General features: G+C 45.0%; 2 protein-coding genes across 5 annotated transcripts in view; one reads left to right on the forward strand and one right to left on the reverse strand.

Annotated features, from left to right (window-relative positions):
* Positions 1 to 3,166, forward strand: part of SLC66A2 (solute carrier family 66 member 2) — a 74,733-nt gene extending 71,567 nt beyond the window's left edge. For all 4 annotated transcript variants that reach the window (XM_082280504.1, XM_082280503.1, XM_082280502.1 and 1 more), the window contains one exon: positions 397 to 3,166. In XM_082280504.1, the coding sequence (XP_082136630.1) occupies positions 397 to 604 (208 nt within the window). In that variant the 3' untranslated portion in view covers positions 605 to 3,166. The remainder of the gene's footprint in view (positions 1 to 396) is intronic.
* Positions 3,167 to 7,319: 4,153 nt separating this feature from the next.
* The window catches only part of KCNG2 (potassium voltage-gated channel modifier subfamily G member 2), a 30,191-nt gene continuing 11,556 nt past the window's right edge, over positions 7,320 to 25,954 (reverse strand). The window contains exon 3 of the mRNA XM_082290106.1: positions 7,320 to 9,267. Within this exon, the coding sequence (XP_082146232.1) occupies positions 8,473 to 9,267 (795 nt within the window). The 3' untranslated portion in view covers positions 7,320 to 8,472. The remainder of the gene's footprint in view (positions 9,268 to 25,954) is intronic.

Raw genomic sequence — 25,954 nt, forward strand, 5'->3', positions numbered from 1 at the left:
ACTGCTGGGATGAATCGCTGTTCTTTTCTGTGCACCGTTTTACTTTGGTTTATGGTCAATGCTGTCAGCATGTGGCAGTCATGTTTACAGAGCACCACTGAGTCAAATATCCTAGCTGGATATTTAAAAATGTTGGATACCTTCATAGCCACAGGTATTTGGAGCTGTAATTGCTGAGATAAGAGTGCTGCAGTTTGTGGAGCAGAGAATTTGATCCTCCCTTCCAAGTTCAGTGGTGCCTTGGCTAGGCACGCAGTCTGCCCATGTCAAGGGGAGTCCCAACCCACTGTTGGGTATAAATTTTAGCTGAAGTAGGTGGGATCCTCTGGCTCAGCACATCTTATCCAAAGCCAAGTTCTTCTCAGTTAACACTCTTATCTTTTCTCTGTCTTTTAGCATTAAGATGGTGCTGATGTGGACCAGTGGGGACACGTTCAAGACTGTTTACTTCATCCTGAATCAGGCCCCTTTCCAGTTCTCCATCTGTGGACTCCTGCAGGTTTTTGTGGACATCGCTATCCTGTTGCAGGTTTACTTGTACAGCCACTACCCTCAGAAGCCCGTGTCCCACACTGCACACCCAGCCAGCACCAAGGCCCTGTGAGGAACTTGGCTGGACGGGTTGAAGGTCAGCAGAGTCAGCCATGACATCTTCTTCCACTTGTAAATACTCCTGTGTTGCCGAGTTGAAAGCAGAAATGAGAACAAGGATGGAAAATCTGGCTGCACTTCCAGCTCGGGAGGTTGTGTGTTAAATAACTTGCTCGCTCTGTTTTCAGACTTAGCTGTACAGAACTGTTTCTTGGTGGGGGGAGGGGCACTTTATTTTTGCATACATACCTATGAGCCTTATCAATTCACAAATGTTTGTATATTTAATCACAAGGGCTGGATGGTTTGTGGTTTTAATGCTATTTAAAAATGTTACACCACAGAAATTACAGGATATTTTGTCTGAAACTTCTACCTATTTATATGTAATATAAAGTCTGTATATTGGTGGGAAGTTTGTGACATATACTAGCATTCAGTATCTCTGTGATGGAGGAAGAAGTATTGAAGAGCAATCCAGGAGCTTTCTCTTTTCTCTTTAAGGGTGTCCAGTGAGCAGAGAAGGTGGGGGTGGGAGGCCCTGCAAAGAGGTGAGCAGCCAGAAATGAGCCGGCCACAGAGGCTAAAGAGTGAGCAGGTGTTCACCCTCCCTGCAGGAGGACACATGGAAGAGATCATGGAGGGGGTCTGATGGTGCTGGTTCTGGAGCCATGTCTAGAGCTGGCACAGCCAGTCAAGCATCCAGGCAAAAGGAGGAGCCGGCAGGAGACTGCAGGGAACTTAGGTAGTCGTGCTTTGAAACCATGGGGTGTGGGAATAGCCTGCCCTGCACTCGGGGGGCAGCCCCAGCAGCTGTGTACAGGACAGAGCTGGCCTGTGAGGTGTCTTTCCCAAACCAAGGGGCCAGCAGATGGGTGTTGCCAGTATTGCCAAGCAAATATTTCTAGATCATGACTGAGCCACAAAGACAGAAGCAGGTGCACTTTCATTGGCTCAGAAATGAAAAAGTTTGAGACAAAGAAAAAGCTGTATCCCCTGGAGTAGGACCAGCATCTGACAGCTTGATTTGTTGAGGCTGAGATTTGTGTTCATGTTGTTCAATGCCAAACAAGAACTAGGTTATGTTTTGGGGTGTTTCCTGCATTGGCCCAACAAGAAACGAGTCCATGTTTTCCTTTTACTGTTGTGAACTTCTAGGCTCTTAAAGAAGAGATTCTTCTCTTTTAGAAGAATCAACAGTGTGTACTTAGAGGGACTGAGAAAGCCGAAAGAGCAGAGTTTATGTAGCTGTTGTCTCTAAAGGCTGTTTGCCAGCATAGGTCACTGTGCTCTGTCCGTGACGTGCAGCTGCTGGTGGTGTGGACCCGTGGGGGCTGTCACCAAACCCCTGGGCTCCTGTTGTGATGTTGCTGTCATGAAACTGCCCCGGGTGATGTGAGGAGGCCGTAGCAAGGCCCTTGGTCCAGGAACAGCTATGCCTGTGCTGCTTCCTTCATGAGGCTTTCTCCCTCTGCTGGGTGAGTCCTGTCTGACCACAGGCAAAATGTTGGACAAATTTTTCAGAATCATTTTTCCTCTAAGAATAGCACAAGAGCTTATGTTTTCTTAACCAGTGGCAGCAAGTCTGAGGTTTGATAACTTCAGTGTATAAGTCAGATACTTCCCCTACTGTGCTTTCTTTGGGAACCTCACAATTTGCATTTGGACTGTCTTCATTGGTAGCAAACTGTCCAGCGGAGGGGAGTCACACTGTGCCCAGGCACTGACCCCATGCTCTTTGTTTGATACTCTTCTAGGCCTGAAGTGACCTTACAAAGACAATGTACTCAGCATGGCAGACTATGAATGTTCTGTTCCTCTCTTTTCTCCAGTGTTCTGGTTGTGTTACAGGAACATCTGGGCTTTTGTCTTTTTTAATTGAAAACTTAACAACTGGCTTCTCCGGTATGCTGCTTTAATGAGGATTGTATTTCTACTGTTTGAAAACAAACACTTTCTTGTGCGTTTCAAGGGTCTGAAGGGTTTTTTTATTAACTTGTAATGGTAAGATTTTTGTATTTGGTGGTCTTTTTCTAATATTCTGCAAAACGGGGATGTAAGAAATTAATGGTTTGTAAGAAACATACTTCTGTATGTTATACCTTCACCTGGGAGTGCACACTTTTTGGCTGCCTCTTTGGCTTTGAACTACAGGTATTACTGAGGATTAAACAATTTCTGTTTTTTCCATTTGGGATTCTTCCTTGTGCAGATTCTTGAGTCTGTCATCAGTACCCAAACCAGCAAGCTCTGCAGACCAGTCTCATTTACACTAGAGCAGCAACTGCTGGAAGAGAAGCCAGTGAAACCATGTCCAAGTCATCTTCTGTACGTGGCATTTAGCAAGTAGGACTCTTGGCCAGGAACTCTAGAACTTGCAAGGTACTTTAGGGACAAAGTGTTACAGAACTTTTGTTTTGTTCTCTGCTTGTCAGGAAGTATCTGTTTCAATGATCACCTCAGAGAATAAGAAATCGATTACTCTAAATACATCTCTTTGAATGTATGGCACATTTCATGGACTTTATTTTTTCTGTCAGTTGCAATGTTTTTTTAAATAAAAATTACCTATTATATATAACTTGCAGTGTTGCTTTGTTTTGTTCAGGTACCAAATGTGTGCTTCTTAGCTCTTACTATAATTCATCTTGTCAGAAGCATTGTTGATAGGAATAACTAGTGTGCTTTTTCCTTCTGATGCGTGGGTAAGCAGAAGGCATAAATTGTTCTAAGTCATGATGCGCAACAGGGATTCTGGATTTCTGTCCCCTGCTCTTCCATACATACTAGGGTGAACTTAACCCTCGTGACCACGCAACTTGTTTGTGTTTGCAATGCTCACAGTAAAAACCAAATCGCTAATGGATTACTAGGTGGCTTTTAAAGAAGCCTGTGTCACACAAACTGCAGAACAAAGTTGAAGATGGGATGCAGAAGAGGGATGTGCTCCTGGCAGCCTCTGCAGGAGATGAGGACACTGAGTCTGTCATCTCATGGCCAACTGCTGCCACAGGAGAAGTCTTGGCCACCCTCCCTGTTCATTCTGGATGGGAAAACAAGCCAGGACTGTCAGGAGCAGCCTTGAAGATGCTGTACATCTCCTGGATCCTGCCAGGCTGCTGAGCCAGGATGCTGGGCTGCTCTGGCATGGGGAGGTACTTTGCTATTGCTGTGTGCAATGGCTGCAGGAGCTGGAGAAGGGGAGATGGGGAAGAGAGAGGGCTGGAGACACAGGAGAGAGGGTTGGGAAGGGTGGGAGGAGAGATATGGGAGAGACTGAGCTTGCTCAAGTAAGGAGCTGAAGGGAGATACTCCTGAAGGGAAGGGAAAGAAGGAAAACCAAAATCTGAAGGGTAAAGGTAGGTAAATCAGCGAAGTGGGGGGGAAAGGAGGAGGAATGTGAGGGTGGGGAGTTAAACCCTGCCTGCTCTGTTGCAGCCTGCTGGCAGTGGAAACCCAAGCAGTTCTCACAGCAGCCGAGCCTGCTCGGCACTTGCAGTGCTGCACCTTCTCTCCCAGATAGTGCTGCTGCTTTGGCATTCAGTGTGGGGAAGCCAATGGTGGAGGAAACAATGGAGAACCCGATCTCTGGGTGCTGCAGCAGCCCAGCGCTTTTCCTGCTGGCTGGTGCAGTGCTGCCCCAGGCTTCCCTCAGGGCAAATCTCTCCCTCTGCTGTGCATGGCAGACGGTTGTCTGCACTGTGGCTCCATGGAGAGAGAAGTGTCATGGTTAGATGTTTGAGATGCATGCAGTTAGGTGCGATTAAAAACATTTTAAGACATAAAGCTCACATTTGGTACTGGGTATGAAAGCAAAAGGTGGCCACAGGTTCTGTTTGTTAAATCTGATTGTGATCCTTGTCTTAGGCTTGAGAGCCAAGGAGGCTTCAAGGACCTGACTGACAATTGTTGCTTTGTTCGAGGCTTTCTGTAAGAAAGAAAACATCACTATGTAAGTCAACAGTGCGCCAATAAATAAACACTGCCTGCATACCTGTGCCAACAGCAGTAAACAAGAGATGGGGACTAGAACACAATGTGAGGTTCACCCTGGAGCATGGGCAGGTCTTCCTGGAAACAGCCTTGTGAAGCAGCCAGTCCCAAGTGGATGTCAGCATCTAGAAATGCACTGACAGCAAACAGCATTTCAGACCCCCATCCTGCCCTTCTGTGTCTGGCTTGTGTGCATTTGGCTCTGGTAGGTGCTGGCTGGGAGACTGAGGGGCTTTGCTCAGCCTCAGATGGGCCAGCAGAACCATGCTGGATTTCTCTACCTGTCAACCCTTCCATGCGCCTCTGTCCTCTTCCATGCCAAGGCTTCACAGTCCTCTAAGGCTCTAGCTTGTCGGTGCCAAGGGGAAAGCCAAGGATACTTTGCCCCTGAAACATCTGCAGTGAGGCTGCCATAACCTGCACCTGTTCTGGCCTCAGCAGCGTGGGACAGCAGCCTCTGTCTGGCTTACAGCTGAGGAAATGACACCAGTGTCACATTTTTCTTGCCATTACTGCTTTTTCTTAACTGAGGCTGCTGCGAGGTAGGAGGTGGCTGTGCACATGTGCTGTATGAGCTGTCTGACTTTGTGCCATTCCCTTTAACTCTGTCCCTTTATCAGGTAAGACAACCTTAGTTCTCCTAAGTTACAGTTTTCATGACTATTGTTGCCAGCTGCCAGAATTTGTAGGTCTAGGTCCATGGATGCTGCCACCAAGGCGGACATGTAGAAGAGGTGGCTTTGCTCACGTTTTGAGTCTTTGTCCCATATGAGAGAGAAATATTTTTTTCCCTTTTTTTTTTTCCTTGAGGCAAAACTAGTGTGCTACAATCGTGAAGCACTAAGTTGTTCAAAGAAACAGGTGTAACTACATGCTGGCACTGGTGTGCCTACAGACAGCAGTGTGGCATTTATTACAGTGAGAGATAAATGGCCTTAAAATGATCTGTGTGCTGTGGCAAAGAAAACCAACCACCATACACAACAAAACCAACGTTCTTCAGCAGCTGATCAAAAGTAATAAGCATCACCCATAACAACAGCTGCCCTGGGTGAAATTCATTCTCCGAGTGTCTTTTATGTCTGGCAATGTATGCATCACAACTTTATACAGCTTCTAAAAATAATTTGTTTAAAAGGTTCCTGGTTTATATTTGTTTCCTCATCTGTCATCCCAATAGATTAAATGAAACTTTATTAAAAGCCAGGCTTTGACTACAAGACATAATGAGTGGGTTTTGTCACTTTATTAAAACTCTGTGCGTGCTGGAATTAATTATGTGCCTTTTGAAAAATACAAAGAACTCACTATTGTAGGACAATAGCAACTTGATGGAGAACAGTAATAATCTGGTATGTCATCAGTCTGTTTTTCTACACAGCTGCTGAGCTGCAGTTTGCTGTCCCAGTGCTGGTTTTTTCATGCTGCAAGGCCAAAAGCTGCATTGATTCATGGTTATTTGCTAGCACTGCAAGTGTGAAACTTCATTCTGCAAGGATGTCTACTCCAATGTGGCTTTTCTAGTAGTAAGGTACGGGTGCTTGCAGTTTGTGGGCTTCACCACCTTGAGGAGATGCATTCTGCACCCTCCATGCACACTAGCCATGGTCACTTCATTCATATTGGAGATGGAGCATGAAACACATCTGGTGTGCATGAACCAGATCAGCGTGAGGAGTGAACTTGTGAGTCCACCTAGTGAGTCTGTCGGGTGCCACCTTAAGACTGAGCACCTGAATGCCACCAGCAGGGGCACCATGCTGCCCCATAGCACCAGCCACACTGTCCCCCTGCCACTGCTCCCTTTGCTGGTTGCAATCAGCCGGCTGCAAAGCTGTATCCCTGAGCTGAGACCTTAATAACCCTTAATGAAAGAAATGCCTGCATCAGGAATAAAAAAACAATAAAATCAAAGTCTTTCATGAGTCACAGCAACCCAGCGCTGGCTTGGCTTTGCTTTGCCAGGTAGTCTGAGTCAGCCCAGGCGTCAGCCACCAGCCCTTGGCCCTGCTCTCTGGCACAAGGAGCAGATGTGTTCCCAATGCTGCTGGGCCGTGAAGGATGGGCAGAGCCCTAGCGTGGGCACCTGTGTTTGGTTTGCCTGCAGTTCAGTACAGCTGGGGCTTTGCTGACCCAGGTGCATCCTGCAGGGTGGGGGGCTCAGTTTTGCTGCCTCCATCTCCCGCAGTCTCAGCAGCGTATAACACGCGTTACTTCACATCAGCATGGTGAAACACCACCTCCCCCCACACCCAAATCACCAGACACAAACAGTCAGCAACAAAGCTTTTAATTTTTATTAAAACAAAGTGTAACCTTTCCATTTCACTTGCTTCATTCCTATAAGGAATGGCTCAATATGAGAGTTTGCTAATGTGAGGATTGGTTTGACGACATATGCTGAGGCAGAAAATCCCCAAACAACAGACCAAGACAAAACCCATCTTCAACATATCAGGTTTTGTTCCCTTTCTGGCAGGAGGAGAATATGGAGGGTGATACTGCATGGCTTTAGTACAAATAGGGGTGTAGGTACAAGAAACTGTTGGATTCCATCTCCCTCCATTCCCTGATCACATCCCACCTGTAGGAGCACTGAAAGACCCAAAGAGCACCCTGACTTGGACCAGCTATGCAGCTCCTCCAGGGTGGGGCCTGGAAAGCTCATGCACGGGGCTGGCATCAATAAGGAAAATGCAGATGCCACTATATGATTCATTTTCCCTTTGAATTGACTTAATCCTTTGAGAATCAGGAAGAAGGGCCAGAACGCTTGTTCTAATGACAGGATTGTCTTTTTCTTAGTAGGAGGGCAAAACCAAAAGGCTACTCCTAACACAGAGCACAGCTGCTGCACTGCAGCTCAGGCCAGAGACCACTGAAGGTGTCTTGCTGGCTTCACCGGGTTTGGACTACTCCTCTACTCCTGTTTGCACATGACTTTACTCAGTGCAGCCACCACCACTGAGGAAGACTATCCAGAGCTGGGAGTCACTGCTGATTTAACATCACCCTCCCCTTCTTGGGCTACATGTAGTTCAGATTGGTTCAGTTGCCTGTTAAACACATTTCTTCGTACACGAGAGATGGAAATAGTTAACAGAAAGTGGAGAAACATCATCATTTGTAATGGTATTTGTTATATTTGACTGTTAGCAAAGGAAAAAAACCAAGTTAACATTCAGTACCACAGTCAGAAAGATTTTTTTTGTATGTATATTTCTGTCATGGGGCTAAGATACAAAGCTTAGGATGGTAAATATGCATCTCTACTAAATAATGCAAACTGTGCTCACACACATTCAGAGCTGGCAGCTCCGGCTGCGCTGCCTCATCTGTAGAAGACAGAACCAAGCCCCTGGTAAAGCTGAAGGGATGCTTCTGCCCTTCTCTTGCCCTCTCCCCTTGGCTTGTCTGAGGTTTGTGTTCCTTGCTGGGGCTGCCAAAACAAATGTGCTGTGGGGCGTCGCAGCACGGGGAGCCCCTCGCTCAGCCCCTCGCACAGGGAGTGCCACCAAGCAGGGTAGGGAGGAGGTGGCACACTGGTTGCTCTGCCATATGGCACCTGGCACAGGCTGTGCTACACATTACATTCTGCTGGCTGGCTATGTTCAATGGCTGCTCCTCCGGCGTACCCAAAACCACTTTCTCAATAGAAAAGCCCTAAGAAAAGCAATGGAGCAGAGCTGTACTTGGTAGAATTTCTAGGGGTACTTTTAAGAGGTCCCTTAAGATCAGAAGTTGGTCTTTAGAGAAACCCTGTGTGTGTCTGCCCCTCATTTATGCAGTTCGTGGGGTTCTTCTTGCAGAACTGACCTCCCTTGTCCACTGCTTCTTGTGCTGCCAACATATGTCCTCAGCTATTCAGGGTCAAGAACTTCTCTTGGCTTACTGGTCCACCAAAAGCAGACCCTCCTGCCCACCAGCACTTGGTGGGAATGTGGCACTGAGCCTCCTTGTACTGTCATCACCTGGGAGCTCAGTGTTCTCTTGCCGCTGGCGCACCTGCCTGCTGGCTATTCGCTGCTGCTGCTCCTTCAGCTCACTGTAGGAACGGGAAAAGGTATGAAAGATAGATGTCACTGGGAAAGCCATCAGCAAAATCCCACTCAAGATACTGCTCAGGGCTACCACCTGTCCAGGGATGCTACGAGGCACCATGTCCCCATAGCCAACAGTTGTCATGGAGATCACAGCCCACCAGTAACTGGAGGGGACACTGGTGAACTCTTGCTTGGCTCCCAGTTCACTCTCAGCCAAGTACACCAGCGGCGAGAAGAGGGCCATGGCGACGCAGAGGAAGAGCAGGAGCAGCCCGAACTCGCGGGTGCAGCGGCGCACGGTGAGCCCCAGCGTCTGCAGCCCCAGCGAGTGCCGCGCCAGCCGCATCACGTACAGGATGCGCAGCGCCCGCAGGAAGCGCAGCACCAGCCCCACTCGCTCCAGGTACTTGTTCCCAGCTCCCCCGCCAGGCTTGCTGCTGTTTTTTGTGGAAACCACATCCACAATGAGAGAGATGTAGAAAGGCAGAATGGCCAGGATGTCGATGATGTTGAGCGGGGTTTTCAAGAAAGCACACTTGTTTTCTGCCTGGATGGATCGCAGCAGAAACTCAAAGGAAAACCATGCCACGCACACCGTCTCCAGCACAAAGATGTCATAGCACTTTTGTGAGCATTCACCCTGGGGAGGAGTGGGAAACACATAAAAGGGGGAAGAAACAGATTTAGCCAGGGTGTTGAAACAAAGAAATAGAGAAATCACTTCTTAAATAAAACCACCACGTGAAATTGATACAAATTGCGAGGTACTGAAGTAAAATCATGGCTGCTGAGAGGTATTAAAACCAGAGGCTACATGTTTGGCTCCAGGACAGGTCAGGCTATATGTTTGACTACAGGACAAGTCAACAGTGCTTTGGAGTGTCCCAAAGCTGCCAAGAACTTGGTGTGATCTTATCAGCTGTTGGCCAGATAGGCTACTGCTAAAAGGCCAGGGGCTCATTTCTAACCAAGACTTTAACACCTTTTAAAAAGGATTAATACAGGATTCATGGATTGTAAGAAATGTGTGATCCTTCCTTCCCTTCCTGATCAATAATAAATTGCTTACTAATAGCTCATAAACACTTACAGCATTTTAAGTGATATGCTTGGAATTATCTATAATCTATTATTCACTAAATACAGTACGTATTTTATATTCCAGTGAACATTTATTAACACTCTACCCCTACAGTCAAAAGCTTATATAAAGTACTGAGAAATGTAGGCATTTCTAAAAGAAAAAATACCAGAGGACAGAGTGGGGTATGGAGAGGTAAGTGTTTTTAGTTATCTCACCTGTAACAACTAGTGACCACAGTGCCTTCCCCAAGCTTTCTGAGGCACTGGAAGCAGTGCTCTTCCCTGCAGGCTCACTTGGTGGCAAATAAAGAGAGCTCTGGCTCTTTGGTTACGATGCTTATAAACAAGTCAGCCTCAGTGCACTGGAAAAGCAATGAACAATAATGCTGGTGATGGCCACTCTTTGGTTGTTAATACTGTGGCAATTCTCTGCTACAGCACTGTTGGTACCTCCAGCTGAGTAATAAACAACTTCTCTACGTAAACAGATTTTGAAGTGGACAATTATAGTGCTAGTGCTGTTTCCTCTGTAAATGCTCATATAGAAGTGTGAGTGCTCTGGGGGCTTTGTGTGGAAGGCAAGTGTGTATTTATTTAAGGGAAGTGTACATTTATTCAGTGTGCCAGTTTGAACAGTTTGTGAAAACTCTTTTAAGGAGTCCATCCATGCTAGTGGGGTGTGTGACTCCCACTGGTTGCAACAGGTATTAGGTCCCAATGCCCAACCTTGTTTTACTTGCCTATGCCAAATTATAGCAATAAAACATCAGCTGAGAATCACAGCGAGGCTGCGTCAAGCTGGTCCCCATTTCACCACTGGAGAAGCTGAGAACCTGGCACATCTATTAACAGTTCTGCCCACATACTCAGCCACAGGAGTCTTTTGCTCCAGAGAGCCAAGGAAATTTTTACTGCACAGCACCACATGCTAATTTCATCCCTCTTGAAGTGTGTATGCACAGGCTTTTTCCCTGTTGGGAAAGAAAGCAGCAAAAGACTGATGAGGCTTTTGCCCTCTTTGCTAACTGCAGCCTTCCCCAAAATGTTCTGGAGGGACTGGATATGTTTCAAGGGCCGTTGCACTGCCAGCAGTGAGAGCAGTGTCATCACATTGAATACAAAGCCTTGGGTTAGTTACCTCAATATGTTAACCAAAATGCTGAGGTACCCTGCACCTCTTACACAGGAAGAGATTGAGACAACAACTAAAGAGATGTCAACATGAAAAAAAGATGTGAAAAGGAATTTATGGTCCTTGTAGTAACCACAATAAGAAGTTGTAATGCCTTGTGTTTATGGATTTTTGTTTTGTATTCCACTTTCAACTGGCATATGATGTACCTCCCACTGTTTCCCAGGGGGTCATGCTGATATGGAGAGAAAAATTACTTATCCCCTTGAAATTACGGTCAAGATTTTAAGTATATTGCAGGGAGGAATGATAATCTTATTTTACCAGTATAGTAGCTCAGACAGCCTGCCTTTAAATTCCTAATTTTGGTACACGTGAACACTAGAAGGAGCTTAATTTATATCTGCCTCACCAAACTAATTTGGTCATAAGTAAGTATTTTTGTCACAATCATAATACATTGGATATAATATTTTGTTTCTAGGCGCTTTCCTCCTGTCACAGCATAATTAAGCTGTCGGGCTCTCCTATCAAATACAGAATCAAGATGCTTTCACACCACAGTACAAATCTGCCTCTGTGAGCCAGAGTTGAAGCTCACAAAGTCAGTGGAAGGACTCTGCCTGTACCACTGTAACTTCTCTCCTTATGACCCAGAAACCAGCCAGCAGACCAGCATTGTCCCAGAGCTCTGCTGCCTGGGAATCTCTCATCAGGATATGCTTGATCTCATGCCTGAGGGCCATCCATGGCTGAAGGGGATTTGCAGCTCCTCATCCTATCCTTGCAGGTGCTCAAAAGGATCAGTTTGAGGTGTTAGGGCTACAACCCAGAGAATAATAGCTATGGCTCGAGCAAAGCAACAGCAGTGACGAGATAAATATCCAAATGTGCAAATTTGCTTTCTCTGACAGGTGCACCATTACTTGGACCACCTTCTATGGAAACTCAGGTACATCTTCCCTTAAGAGCCCTATCTGGCAGGAAGTGTTAGGGATTCTGATGTACATGTATAGATTTTTCATGCCACTAAAAGTTTTAGCAAAGTCAGTGAAGCCTATGGAGAATTTAGCCTTAAAATAAACCTACAAAGTCACTAAGGTGATTAATAGCTAATTTGGCACCTAATTGTCCCAGCACTTTCTATATAGCTGCATATGGAGAGGAGACTCTCCCAAGTGCTTTTGTGTGTGAGTTTTGGTGTAGGAGACAACAGGAGTGAAGACTGTTCCTCACTGATGGGCTACCAGTGAAGATGACTTTTCGGAAGACTCTGTCCTCTCCCACACTCTGACATGTTTATCCTGTGTAGGTTCACAGACCTAAAGCATTGCTATTTCTGTCTTCAATCTTCCTGCAGAACTGCATCCCAAATGCAAGTGTGGGAGAAGCCTGGCAACTTTTGTTCAGCCAAGAACAATCAAGAAGCTTGGTGGAATCTGGAGCTCAGATAATCCAATGCTGCAGAACCAAGCTGCATCTTTGCCCATCAAGATAATGAGGAGCTGAAATTTCCTCCATCCAGAGTCAATGCTGGGCCCTGGCATTTTTCCACTCTTCCCACTCTCCACAGCTGACAGCTAATGGGAAAGTCAAAATGTTTACTTTCAGTAGAGTGGAGTGATAATGCTCTGCTACACAGAGTTCACTTCAACAGGATGAAACAACCCCCCCTTCCAGCTAATGCATAATTGTCTCCAGCAAAGCACTGGTCTGCTCAATATCCTTATTAACCTATCACAATCTGACCAAGCCAGGCTCTGTCCAAAGGCTGTCCTGAGAATAAGAGGGTCTGAACAGGCTTTTAGAAAACAGATCTGTGTGTCAATCAACCTGCCAGAGGTCTCTTTTTTTCACTAATTAAATGTCTTCCTGTCCCTTGGACCATGTTTCAATATCATCTAGGTGTGACCTATTATTATCCTCACATGATATCAAAAACAGCAACAGCAAAAATGTATTTCATGCTCTTTGTCCTTTGTTTCTTTCAGCTGCAGCTGCTTTTCTTTGCAGGTTTTTTCCTGCTTGACTACAGCATTGGTTAAGAAAAAAAAAAAAGGCACTTTTTTACTTTCTAAAACTTCTAACTATGTGTTCCAGTCCAACTGGATGCTGTAACTCTGCTGAGGCTTTTGAGGTTTTTCCGTTCAAGAAAACAAAGCAAAAATTCTCAGAAAGGCACACACGCAGATGGAAAAAAAAAAAAAAAATCAGGAATTAATCAGCCACTGAAACACAAGAAAAACAAGTCCTAACAGAATAGCGCATCCTGCCCTAAATAGGTCTCCATCAAATCTGTATGTTCTCAAAGAAGATTGACCTATATCAACTTGTGGCCGTAAACATGTTCATTAACAACTACACACTGCTTTTTACTTTCTATAAGCAAAACAGCTCTCCCTCATACCAATGAACCAAATTTCTTCACCCTGTAATCGAATGGATACATTTTTATCACTACTTTTCCATATTTAGATTGATGAAATTGATCCACAGGGAAAACAGTTGTTCTTTACAAGGTGTGTACATTTATTTATCTGTGTACATTTGTTTCTTTCAAACAGTGTGTAGGGGGTTTTTTTCCTGCAGAAATTACTTGAGTATGGGAAAATACCTGCAGTTGCACAGGATTTGGGGGCTATATACTAATGACAACATAGGGCACAAGGAAAGAAAGTAAGAAAGGATTCAGTGAGTAATTCTATGCAGTCAAATTAAAGTGAGTGTCCTTCATTAGGACCTATAGAAATCTGCTGTCAAAAAGCCAACCACAGCATCTTTCTTCTGGAGAAACGTTTTCTTTGCCAAAAGTTCCTTTGGCAAAAGGAAAATTACAAAACGAAAAAATGGTGTCACTGGAGTTCAAATCCATCTGTATTCATTGTTCTGTATGGCCTGTCTAAAAGTTGCAGACGTCTTTCAGAAACATTTTGGTTTGGCTTGCAGGGTCCATTTCACTTGTACTTCCTTACTGAACCTCAGAAAAATTCTCCACTGTGTGTTGTGTGACTTCTTAGCCCTGCCTTTGTCCCCTGGTCTCCTGACAAGAAATTGAGATTCTTCCTTAGATTCTTGCAGGCTTTGACGCCATCTTCTAATCCCTCTGCATTAGAAGATGACAAAAGGCAGATCACCTCTAACTGCCCCGGTTCTTGTCTTGCTTTCCATGCACTTTTTTGTAAGGTCAGCAGTTCCACAGCACTTTCAAGGAAGAAGTTTCAATGCTGCCCACTTTGACCCTGTAGTGAGATCTCCCTGGCTGTCAAATCTGTATGTTAAGAAAAAAACAAACCCCAACATAAGAGATATTGCATACAAAAGTACTTACATAAGCTTGAAAGTCATGACATTTCTAAAATGATGTTTCTGTTCACGTCCACTTGCCCCTTGTTACTTGAGCCTTTCGGGTCACGCATTTCAAGTGTTTCTCTGTGCACATCAGATCAAACTCTCTTTTAATGACAATGTGGAACTTGAAATTCTGATACACCTGAGATCATGCATCAGAGATCCATGTTAAGGGACGTGCAGACAAAGTCCCTGAGGCTGCTGACAAGTCTGCCTCCAGTCCCCAGTCCAGAGGCTTAGGGTGTTTCCCTTGGATTTGGGTGGGAGGCTGAGCCACCTGTTTCAATGAACATCTGCAGGGTGACTCAGAGGACAGACACTCCTCCACTACCAATTATTCACCAGCACAACGCCGGAGCCTTTGCCGGACTTCGGAGAGACCCAGCTCCTACTCCTATGAGAGCAGGGTGGAAGCTTGCACCTGGTTCTGTCCCATTGTGTGGGACCGCCTGGAACACTGGGTGCTGGGTCATTTGCCCTCTCTTGTCATTGTAAAATGAAGAAGCCTTCCCTGAGAAAAATTCCAGCAAAAGAGCAACATTCCCAGAAACATGCCTCACCAACGAAACCCAAAGATATTGCTCACGCTGGCACTTTGTGATGAAAGGCAATTTTCTGATGAAATGTGATTTTCTGGTGAAAGCATCCAGATAATTTTCGCAGCAGGGATGAGTGCACGACTCCGGCGATGTGACCTACCTTGGAAGGGCAGCATCCCACCCTGCCCTGGGGCACAGGCACGCTCCCCTCGCTCTGACCACCCACAGGCACGCTGATTGTAACTCAGTGCCTCTGCTATTAACGCCGGGGTCAGGCTGAACTTGCAGTCAGCCTGCTCCGAATATTTCCTTGTGCTCCCGAACAAAGATGATTCAGATAACTGCACAGCCTGTCCTCAAAGCTGGCTGGCTGTGAAGTCGAAGTAACAGTTTCTGTTTTTAAATTCACTGAAGGGCCATGAAAGAGTCCTCTGCTTCTTGCTATCCACACTTTGATGTGTAACTCGAGCTTAGTTCGTGCTTCATCTTCAGCCCAGCTGCCAGCAAAGGTAACCTGTGCCTCCCGAGGGGAGGGCTGTTGCTAACTCTGTGCAGCCCTGTTATGGACACAAGATATCTCTTGTACAATTTGTCTTTGCTGACGAGAAAGGGCAAAGAGGTGGGCAGGAGCTACACCTCTCCGGATTTCCCTTGATGCTGAGGCAGCACAGCCCAGATCACCACTTCTCAAAACCCCTCAGCCTGCCATTTTTATCCTGCCAGTAAAGCTGCAAATAAACATGGAACACCAACAAACAAGGGAGATGCCAAAAGACTGTGGCAACTGCTAGAAGGTAACTGCAGGGTGTGCTAAAATATCCAGCCAGAGTCTAATCAGCTTGTGGAATTGCAAACTGCGCTATTCACTTGCAGTCACGCAGCCAAGGGGTTACTGAGATACCTGCATGTGCCTTTCATTTGTCTCAAATTGCTCCTCTGACCTGTAACTGTGAAGCCAGATGGCTGTGTTCACGAAAAGCTCGGAAAAGGGTCTGGGAGTCAATGAGAAAGAAGACCACATGAGGACTTTACCTACGACTACCCTTGCAGACTAAAGAGACAGGAGACACTCCTGATCCAGGAGGCTGCAGAAGGAACCAGCTATGTTTCCTTGAGCTACCCTGCCCAATCCACAAGCAGCTGCTGCTTTGGGCCATCTCAGCCCCAAACTGTACAACCAAAATTAGATACTGTAAGTTGGCCTCGGGTTCCTAAGCCATAAATACTGAGCTTTGAGACCTGTTTAACTGACACCTTTTTCCCTGGAAATGCTACAGATGTCTTAACAGCTGACTGCATGGATTTGGCATATGCATCTGAACTGTGGAGAAAGACACAGACCCAAGGGATTCAATCACCTACCTACCAGGCAAGATCTGCTACTGTGATCCTAAGGCTTTCTTCCATTTCCCTGCCTCCTTCACATACTGTCCCTGACACATGCAGATATATTCTTTGGTCCACTATCCTGCCTCTTTTTGCCCCAGTAGAGTTGTCGGGAAGAATGGAAAGCACGTGAGTAGTACTACAGATGCACAAAATGCCATCTCATTAATACCTTCTTCTGAACTAGCTCTCCTCATGCCTGTGCCCGTTTTTAGCACACACTTCTCCAAAAGCAACAGTATTTGTAAGAGGGAAAAAATGCTATCTGGCTCTGCAAAAATCAGCAAGGAGGAAACACAGAATAAAACAGACCATAAAATACCTATGAAACAGAACACCATCAATTTGCCTGCTTTTCAGATGCCTGTCAGGAACAGCACAGCACCTCATCCAGAGAGGCTGGGGGGAGGTGTCAAGACGTCCAATGTCTTAAAGCTCCTCAGACTCTGTGACCGTGGCTGGGAGCAGCTTGAGGAAACAGTATGAGCTCCAGCAGCCAGCTGCTCCTATCTCCCACTCTGATCACACGACACCCAGGAGCGAGGGGCTATTCTGTAACATAAGGAGGAGTGATACACCCTGGGTAACATTTTCTGAAGACGTGGTCCAGGAGTGGCTGGGAAGGGCAACACCATCAGCTGGATAACTGCAATCAGCAGGAGAGGTAGGAGGGTGAAGGGAAGGGACCTTACATGCTCAGTCTGTAGTGGCTGTGTGCAAAGGGAACCCATTGCTAATGGACAGGACAGTGTTGGCCAGAGAAGAAATAGCTACAGCAGCTTTCAGAACCTGGACTCTAGAAAACACACGAGGTTCCAAAAGAGACCCCCTCCAAGAACAGGGAAGGCCAGAGTGCTTTTAAGATGAAGCTTTTCAGTTTCTACGGTTGGTGGTGTGATGTAGTTCCCATGAGAACAGGGGTCTGCGCTCACCTCAGAGGAGCCCTCTGAGACCTACATGCCCAAAAGGTTCAGCAGGCAAAGGAAATTATCTCCTGGTGCTGCTGGAGTTGGCCCTCGAGGTCTGAGATCCCCACCTGGCTGGTCCACAGCTTTTGTCTGTGCATGAGTGTAAGATATAACCATGCTATTACTAATATTTAGAGAACTACAACCTATATGTACAAGAATAAATTTACTGCCATTTGCTTGAACAAATACTCTAAATGAAAATACTGCTTTTATACCTGGGGTCTGTTTTGTCAATTTTACAACCACTCAGTGCCACTGGGAAATTGTCTGAAGACAAATAGCTACACAGGAAGACACAGGTCCAGGAGAACAAGGTATTGTATTTGAAACTCATCAACTCCCATGGCATTTGAGGCAGGATTTCACAGACCACAGCCCATATGGCTTGCTTGTCTTTGCCCTGCAGCTGAGCCTTCTGTGGGAAACACCTGTGGGTGACACAGGGGTCCAGGTGTACCCACGATTCCTGCACAGCCTGCTGTGCTTGGACCAGACGCAACCTGCCCAGCCTGGCCTCAGGGACAGCTCAGCACAGAGGATTTGTTCATCAGTCACTGCCACCGACACAGGCAGGAAGCAGGAAAAAGAATGATGATTTCACCAAGTCAAGGTGTCCTCCAAAGAACAGCTTCAATTTAGAAACACAGATGTTCTTAGTATTTCTGACTAAAATTAACTTGGAATTTTCTATTTCCAGATTTACAGAATGTTTTTCTTGGGTTTGGCCCCTTTTTTCACTGAAATTTAAAGTAAAAATTCCCAAGAGAATAATGAAGCACCAGGAGTCTCCTTGCTGACAAGCTGATGCCTTGAGAGGCCACCTACGAACAGAGACTAGACAGGAGTAAGGGAATAAAGGTAGGTATTTATTCAAATGGCCTTCAGAGGTACCCCCTGCGGAGCCAGAGGCTATTCTCAAAATGGACCCCAAGATGGATGACAGATCAAGAGTTCTTCACACTTTTATAGGTTTGCTTCATTTGCATATCAGGGTTAATTCTCCAATTAAAGCTTCAATTAATGATGTAGTTTCCCCAGGCTTGCCCCCCTTTCAGAGGGTTTGGTTTACATTTTGGGACTAGGATGGTCGGAGTGTCCCTGGAGAGCAGGCCTGGAGAGGCTTTGTTATGTCTACCTAGCATGAGAGAGCAGAAGTTAACACGCTACAAGAAGCTTCAGAGTTACACACTAGGCAGTACAGGATTTGAAAAATATGGAAGTTAAAACCTAAGGCATCAAGTGTCCCCCTCTTCCCCTGATTTTACATGAATAGAAAACTTCCTCTTCAGCCCCCTCTATTTTCTAGCTCTGATAGAGGCATCAGAGCCTTGGAAGTTTACAATGCTTCTTAAAAAAAATCCAGTACCTGTAAATCAAAGAAAATGCTTGATCCTGAGCTTTCACATGAAGAAGCCCAGTTACATTGCAACTTAACAAATCTGATTTCTGAAGAATTGTAGTTTCTATCCTAGTGCTCTGAAAACAAGGCAGACCCCGCTGTCACTTGGAAAAGCTTGGGCAATGGCACTTGGCACTTGCAGCACACCTGCTCCTCACAGACAGGACAGGATTGCAGAAACAAAGATGGGGGCTATCTCCCTTAAACCAAACCAGCATAAATCTGCAGAACCAGAGCAGGGCTGAGTTCTTGCCAAGGGCACTTGGGTGCGGTTTGAGCAGTTTCCCCAGGGAATGGGAACACCTGCGCGCCCCTCCAAAAGGACCAGCCCAAGAGAGACAGGGCTGTGTGACAAAGCAGTGGCATTCCCAACACTTTCACACCTACACAATACCTGGGAAAAGATGATGTGGTGGCACCTGGTTGTGCTCACAGATACCTGCAGATATACACTGCCTAGAACTGTGGTCTTCCTAAACCCAGCATCCTCTTTCCATCTCCTCCTCAAGCTTGTCTCACACTAAAAAAGAATCTCAGTCTGTTCTCCCTCTCTCTCTAATTTTACTAAAAGAACAACTGATTCTTAATAGCATTTTAAAGTGTATTTTCCCTCTTATTTATGCCAGTTTCTCCCTTCTTTCAATCAGTTTTTGAAGCTCTTCTCCTCCTGCCTCCCACTCACTGCTAGTTCTATTTTACTGACCCATATTAATTTTACTGGTTCCTGCAACCCTGTAACCTGCTATAAGATCTGGGGGTGTCTGTTTCTTTTCTTGGAAGAAAGGAGGACAGAGTCAAGCTTACTGTTTTCCTTTTGCATTTTTTTCCAAACCTGTATCTCTCTGCCCTCAGTCTTCCTTTATCCTCTTATCTGAGAGCAAGGGAAGGATTTGCGTGTGTTGCCTGTGGGAAGATTTGCCTTCCTGCTGGTAGCGGCTCAGGCGCCGCTGGCAGCGAGCTCCTGCAGTGCCCTTGCACTGAAATGCTCTAAGCTGTGATGGATTTTTACGAGGTGGAGGTGACCACAGTGAAACCACACACGCTTTCACGTTCTCTCTTTCTGCTCAAGTCAACAGTAAAAACAGTGCTCTCTGTGACAGCAGTGCAGCATACAAGAACTTACCTTAAAACACCCAACATTTCTACTGTGTATGAAGGCAACGAGCTGCAGACTGGGAGAAAATCTCTGCAGCATCTGCTCATAGTCAGACAGTGCAAGGACTTCTCAGGAGAGTGCTGCAATTTCTCTTGTCATCATCACTACCCCATGTCCCAGGTGCCAAGCTCCCAGCATAGCTCAGGATGTATTGGATGGCTGGGACCTTCACTCTATTCTCTGTATTTCCTATTTGAATCCTGGCTCAGGAACTGAGACGGGGCAGAGGGAAAGGGATTGTTTGTGTGTGTAACTTATGGAAGGGTGAGGGTAGAGTGAATTAATGGCCAGAGGGGTGGGCTGGCACATGTCCAGCCTGTTCTGGCCCTGTGGCACCCCCTACAAACACAGTCAGTGTTGGACAAGACACCTGGGTTAGGATGGTGCCTTCATGGGACCAGACTCATGCCACGTCACTCTTCAGAGAGCTTCCAGGCTTCTGAGCTTTTTCTGGCTGCCCTTGCCTTTAATCACAATTATGAACTGTCACTGCTCATTTCTTCTTACCGATGCCTTCAAGTCTGAATATTCATGAGGGCCAAGGAAGCCCCAGACAGCAAGAAGATGCACAGCATCGTTGCTGGCACCTCCTGCACCAGCGAGTCAGGGACAGGGTGGCCATGGCTCACCGCCCTGGAAGGTCAGAAGAGGCTCTTGCACTGATCCCCTGTGGGGCAGAGGATCTTGCCGAGTGGCTCATGAATCATATGCATGGCTTCAACTGAGCTGAGAAGGACTGACAGAATGTATTTAAAAACTCTGTGAGATGCATGCAGGCATGTCTAGATAAACGGTTTCCATTGTTAATTATCCACCCTGTAACACACTTTAATTCAGAGCATGAGTTTGTCCAGCCGCACCTTTCAGTTATTTCAGTTCACTGCTGCCCACAGACATTCTCTTATTATGATTCTCACTGCATTAAAAGCACTTCTAGCATCTCACTACGAAGCAGAACTTTCAGATTTTAAACCATTTTTAAAACTTTTTTTTCAATTTGCCTGCCAAATGGATATCAATCTGGATGTCAGTATCTCAAACCTCATATTGTGTCTTATGTTGGTTTTCTGCTATTACGAGATCTAAGAGAAATTTTTTAAACAATAAGGAAACTAATTTTTGAAAAATTCCTTTTTATTAAGGAAGAATGTTGTGTGGCACTAATTCAAATGTCTTACAGAAGTACCTACATCAGAAGTTACTTTCTTCTGAAAACTTTATAACCTCAAAAAATTATACTAAATCTGATTAATGAGTGGTGTTCTACACAGACTAGAATTAAATATGCTGGTGTGCTCAAAAATGTGACTGATTGTACCCAGTACTATCTTTTTGATATTTTTATTTGGAACTAATATCATGCTTACCATTAGAAAATCCAACAGCTTTATAGTTTTCTCCTGGTCCTTTCTCAAGCCTTTGTTTAAAAACTTTTGCAAAAAATCTTATAACCGTTTTTTTTTCCATCTGTATACCACTCCATTTGTCTTGAATCTAAATGTCTCCATGGATACTGCAAAATCCCCCAGTTTCAAAATCTTTTATATTTCATCTCCATTGTCCCACTCTAGGCAATGAAAATGTAAGCATTTATAATGCTGAATGATTTAATGCAATTCTTCTAAGTGCCGTACACATGAATCAGCTCATTACCTCAGCCTAGCCATATGAGGTGTAGCCAAATGTAAATCTGCCTGCTTGCTTTCATTCCAAACCTCCAGAATTGATAGCAACATATCCTGGAGCTCTGAAGTGAATTTTCCAGATGATATTTTCATTTCAAATAAACAAAGAGTTCTCTCTTTCAGAACGCTGGGACAGTACTCAATAAGCGCACAGCACCCAAGCTTCCCTGCAAGAGGCAGTGGAGCAATCTACGGAATAGAGGAGCTGTGCTGTACCCCCAGGATATTAGGCTGTGATGAGTAGCTGTAGTAATTTTACAAACATGTCTGAAGGCCAAGCAACTATTATTGTGAGATTGGTTCAGAAACTCCCTGGATGATTTACCTGGAAGTTTGGAGAGTAAACCCACTGGTAGGCACAGTTACTTATGGTGGTGGAACCAGAGAGATATTAAAAGAAATTAAACATGGAGCATACTTTGCTGAGGGAGCCACACTGCACCAAATGTAAACCAGTTAACAGTGTGACAAAGTTTTATGAAATATTTTTAGCTGTTTAATTATTTAGCACTAATGTTACATTGCAGCATATTTATATAATATTTAAAAGAAGACCTAAGCTTGCTATTTATTCATGAGAAGATATCCTGCAGACTGAAAGAGTTCATTGGCACAGAATAAAGTTATTAACAAGTCAAAAATAATTTTATCTTAGTCAGCTCTTGCCTTGTTCCCAAGCAGTGCAGAGAAACACTCTCCATTTTTTTACTTCTAAGCCTAAAACACTGCAGAGAATCTCAGGTGGCTCCCAAAGTCTCTACTGTAACCTACTGTCCTCAAAATCTTCCCGAGCAGCTCATTGACCCATAAGGATTTCTCTCTTTACTTGAGAAAAGCAGCCCAATAAAAGGTGCTGCAGTGAGACCCATGGCTGGGAGGAGACAGGCATGGACAGCTCAGGCAGTGACTTTGCTGAGAAGGGGAGTTTGAGCAGAAAGTCTGCAGGCTCACTACGGGACTCTGTGTAAACCTGCTACACAGTGCTGTGTCCCCACCCCCAGCCTAAGGGTGATTCTTAGTGAAAGAAAATACAACATTCCTCCTAACCCTCCTGATACAATGGAGAATGATTTTCTTCCTGGGACCAAGCTTCCTTTATCTTCTCTTGAAGCAGCTGGCATGACGGAACAACCAGGTATGTCTGCTAAAGTTTAGACAGCTTCAGTGAAGCAGGAAGGCTGGATTTTTGGGGTGGGAGGACTGCAGAAAGCAATTTCGTTTTTTCCCCAGAAGAGCAAGCAAGCCAAGGAGAAGAAATGGTGAGAACTCTCCAAATGTAGTCATGACTAAATACAGCCAGTTGTTGTGCAGCACTCTATCCACACAACCAATACCAAGAATAACCAATCATTCCTTCAAAGGTTTTGTATTTGTTAGCAGCTCAAGGCAGCCTTGCAAAGGAGAAGGACTGTTTCGTAAAAGAGCTGGCAAAGCTGGCACATGGTTTGCTATTTGACCAGGGGGTTTGCAGGCAGCAGGGGTCCTGGGCAGTGGTGGGCAGAGCTGGTGCAGAGGGCAGTGAGTTGTGCAGCAGCGATGCTGGGGACTCGCAGTACCCAATGTGTCTCCTCAGTGTGCGAATACAGCAATCCTGAACTCGGCAAAATAAACTGATACCGAGATATGCTCCATATAACAGCTGGATTTGGATGGCCAGGAAAGGATTTAGATTCAGATCCACAAAGCAAAAACAAATAAATGTATTCTTTTACATTAGGGACTGTATCATTCAGATGGCTCCCAGACAGATCCCAGGAAAATGATCAAAGAACATGACCACCACTTCCTAGTATTTGTGAAGAATGTTTTGCCATGGGTCACACGCATATAAATTCCATGGGAGTCAGATAAAAGATGCACACCACTCAGAAAGCCCCACAGAACTTGACATTTAAGGTTTAGATTGAGCAGCGCAGAGGTTCTCGGCTTCGTGATTTTAATGCTGTCTGTGTGACACACAAAGGCAACATCACTGACCAAAACCAAACCTCATCACTTCCCACTGCTTTCAACAAACCTGAGCTGTCTGACAGACAACTTGGCATAGCAGATGTCTCTGACCATCAGAGAGGAGCTGAAGACCATGCTACAATGACTCAGACTTGAGAACTTTGCAGTTACTCCTCAGTTTGGATTCAGCATGAACTAAGTTGCAAAAAGAATTTCCTTGCCTAGGTGAGGCATGAGGAAAGTGCCCATGTACCTGAACAGCAGGTAGATGTAGTTTTTATTTCTATTATTATGATGGCCATAGACATTGTGTTTAAGTCAATCTGTCCCAAAGCATTCACAATCTAAGGGCAGGACTACACAGAACAGGTGATGGAACTACCTGACGCCAATTGAGAACTTCAACAAGAAAGTAAACATTTGCTTATTGCTGATAACTGAAGCTGTGGGTAAAGGATGCCATCAAAGTTTGTAATTCGGAGTGTGTGTTACCATTTTCATTTAAGTACTATCTGAGGAGAAAACCTACTTTAAGCTTATGAAAGGAAAAAAAAAGAGAAACACCTTACTTTTAGTTAAAATAGAGTTCTGTAGTTCTCTTAAGCAAGGACATGTGAATGTGAAAATGAATATGAATCTCATGTGCCTACAGGAACTTCCTTATGCATAATATAGAAAAGGCAGGTGACAATTGCTACTGAGTCATTTGGTCTTTCCCTGGCCTCCAGCCAGCTGTGGCCTGAAGAGTCTGGAGCAGACACAAAATGCAAATTAACAATATAGGGTGCAAGTACAGTAGATCAGATGCCAAAACTGGTGATACTGTTACAGCTTATGATTTTTGCATTTAAACAGCAGAGCTGAGAGTGGTATAACAAATTCTCCGATGATCCCCAGGGAAATTAGTTAGTCCAATTCCTCAAGATTCTTTTTATAAAAAGTCACCCTCAGTGCCTGTACACTATAAATAGTTATCTGTAACATCAGCAGGGAGATTTTTTAAAAATACATGGTTTTTGTTGACTGTGCTGTAATTTCTAGAACAGTTTATTCCACAAAGCAAGCAAAAACACAAGCTGCAATTTTATTAATATTTCATTCATGAAAATAAACCATCTATGCATCACATGTGGCACTAAGTTAATATCAAGGTCTCAGTATCACATGTAGAACAACAACTGAAGAGTCAGAAAAGAGACAATGTCATAAAAATGAGCTCTCCAGTAATTCCAGAGTCTCAGAGTGCCATCTTAGGACAGCAAGCACCACTGGACTTTGTCCAGCATGTCTGTATCTCTCTCCCGCTGAGGAGCCCAGCACTGGACACAGTGCTCCGGGTGTGGCCTCCCCAGTGCTGAGCAGAGGGGAAGGAGTACATCCCTTCCTGTGGTGGCAGCACTTTGCCTGATGCAGCCCAGGACACAGGTAGATTGCTTTGCAGCAAAGGCACAATGCTGGCTTATGGTCAACTTGATGTTCACCAGGACCCCCAGGTCCTTTCCTACCAATCTCCTTTCCATCTGGGTGGCCCCCAACATGTACTGGTATGTGGTGCTGTTCCTCACCGGGAATGCAGGACTCTGTATTTCTCCCTGCTGAGGTCCACAGGCTTCCTGAGCCCGTTTCCCCACCCTGTCAAGGCCATTCAGGACAGCAGCACACCTGTCTGGCCTATCAGTCACTTGCCCAAAGTTTGTCATCAGCAAACTCACTGCAGGTACACTCTGCTTCATCCTCAGGCCTCTAATAAAGAAGTCTGACAGGACTGGACCAAGTATAGACCCCTGGGGCACAGTGTTTGTTACTGGCCTCCAACAAGACTTTGTGTCAGTGACCACCATGCTCAGGGCATGACCATTCAGACAGTTTTCAGTCAACCCTCACTGTCTGCTCATTCAGCCTCTTACAGAACAGCTTGTCTATGAAAAGCTGTTGAGAATCATTATACAAGACTCTCTTAACCTTGTCTGAGATTACTTTTGTGTGTACCTTTGTGAAATGAAACCTTTAGGCACAAGATTGTTTAAAATGCACATTCACAATTTACCTATTCCCCATCCTCACCATTATGGAAGTTGAAGCACAGTGTGCAAATTGAGCTTAGAAGGCTAAATAGTTTTGGCTTCTCTATGAGCTATTATTAACTTCATTATTTATAAGTCTCTCTCTTTGTTGTAATGCTCTTCAGCTGAAGGTTATTAAACTGTAACTTCCTATCACAGCATATTTAATTAGGCTAGCTTTTCCCAACCTGTCAGGAAGCACTGTGAAGAATGAACTCTGATCTGCTTCTCCTGTTTTGCACTGTGCTGCTACAAACGACTGAGCTCAGGGAGACTCAGGCCTATAAATGCTTTTGTGAATCAGGACAGAATGTTTGATATTATTCTCTAAATTCTACCTTTTCTTCTGTGATGACAAAGGCTGCTGTCTAAAAAAAAAAGAGAAGATTCTTCTTCAGATAGAAATGGTTGACATTTCTGCTTCCACCAAGAAAAAAATGAAGAGTTTAGTATGATGACCATCTGGCTTTCAGCTGAAACTCTCAATGTCTTTTGGTTGCTTAGCTCTTACTGTGTGTTTAAAGCTTTTTCTGTAATGTATCCCTGACTGGTTTAAGACTTCTCTGATGTATTAGCTGCATTCTTTGAGTCACTCGATGCCTGCCATTTGTTTAG

The sequence above is a fragment of the Coloeus monedula genome, assembly GCF_965178545.1.
Source record: "Coloeus monedula genome assembly, chromosome: 1".
In the NCBI taxonomy this organism is placed as follows: Eukaryota; Metazoa; Chordata; class Aves; order Passeriformes; family Corvidae; genus Coloeus; species Coloeus monedula.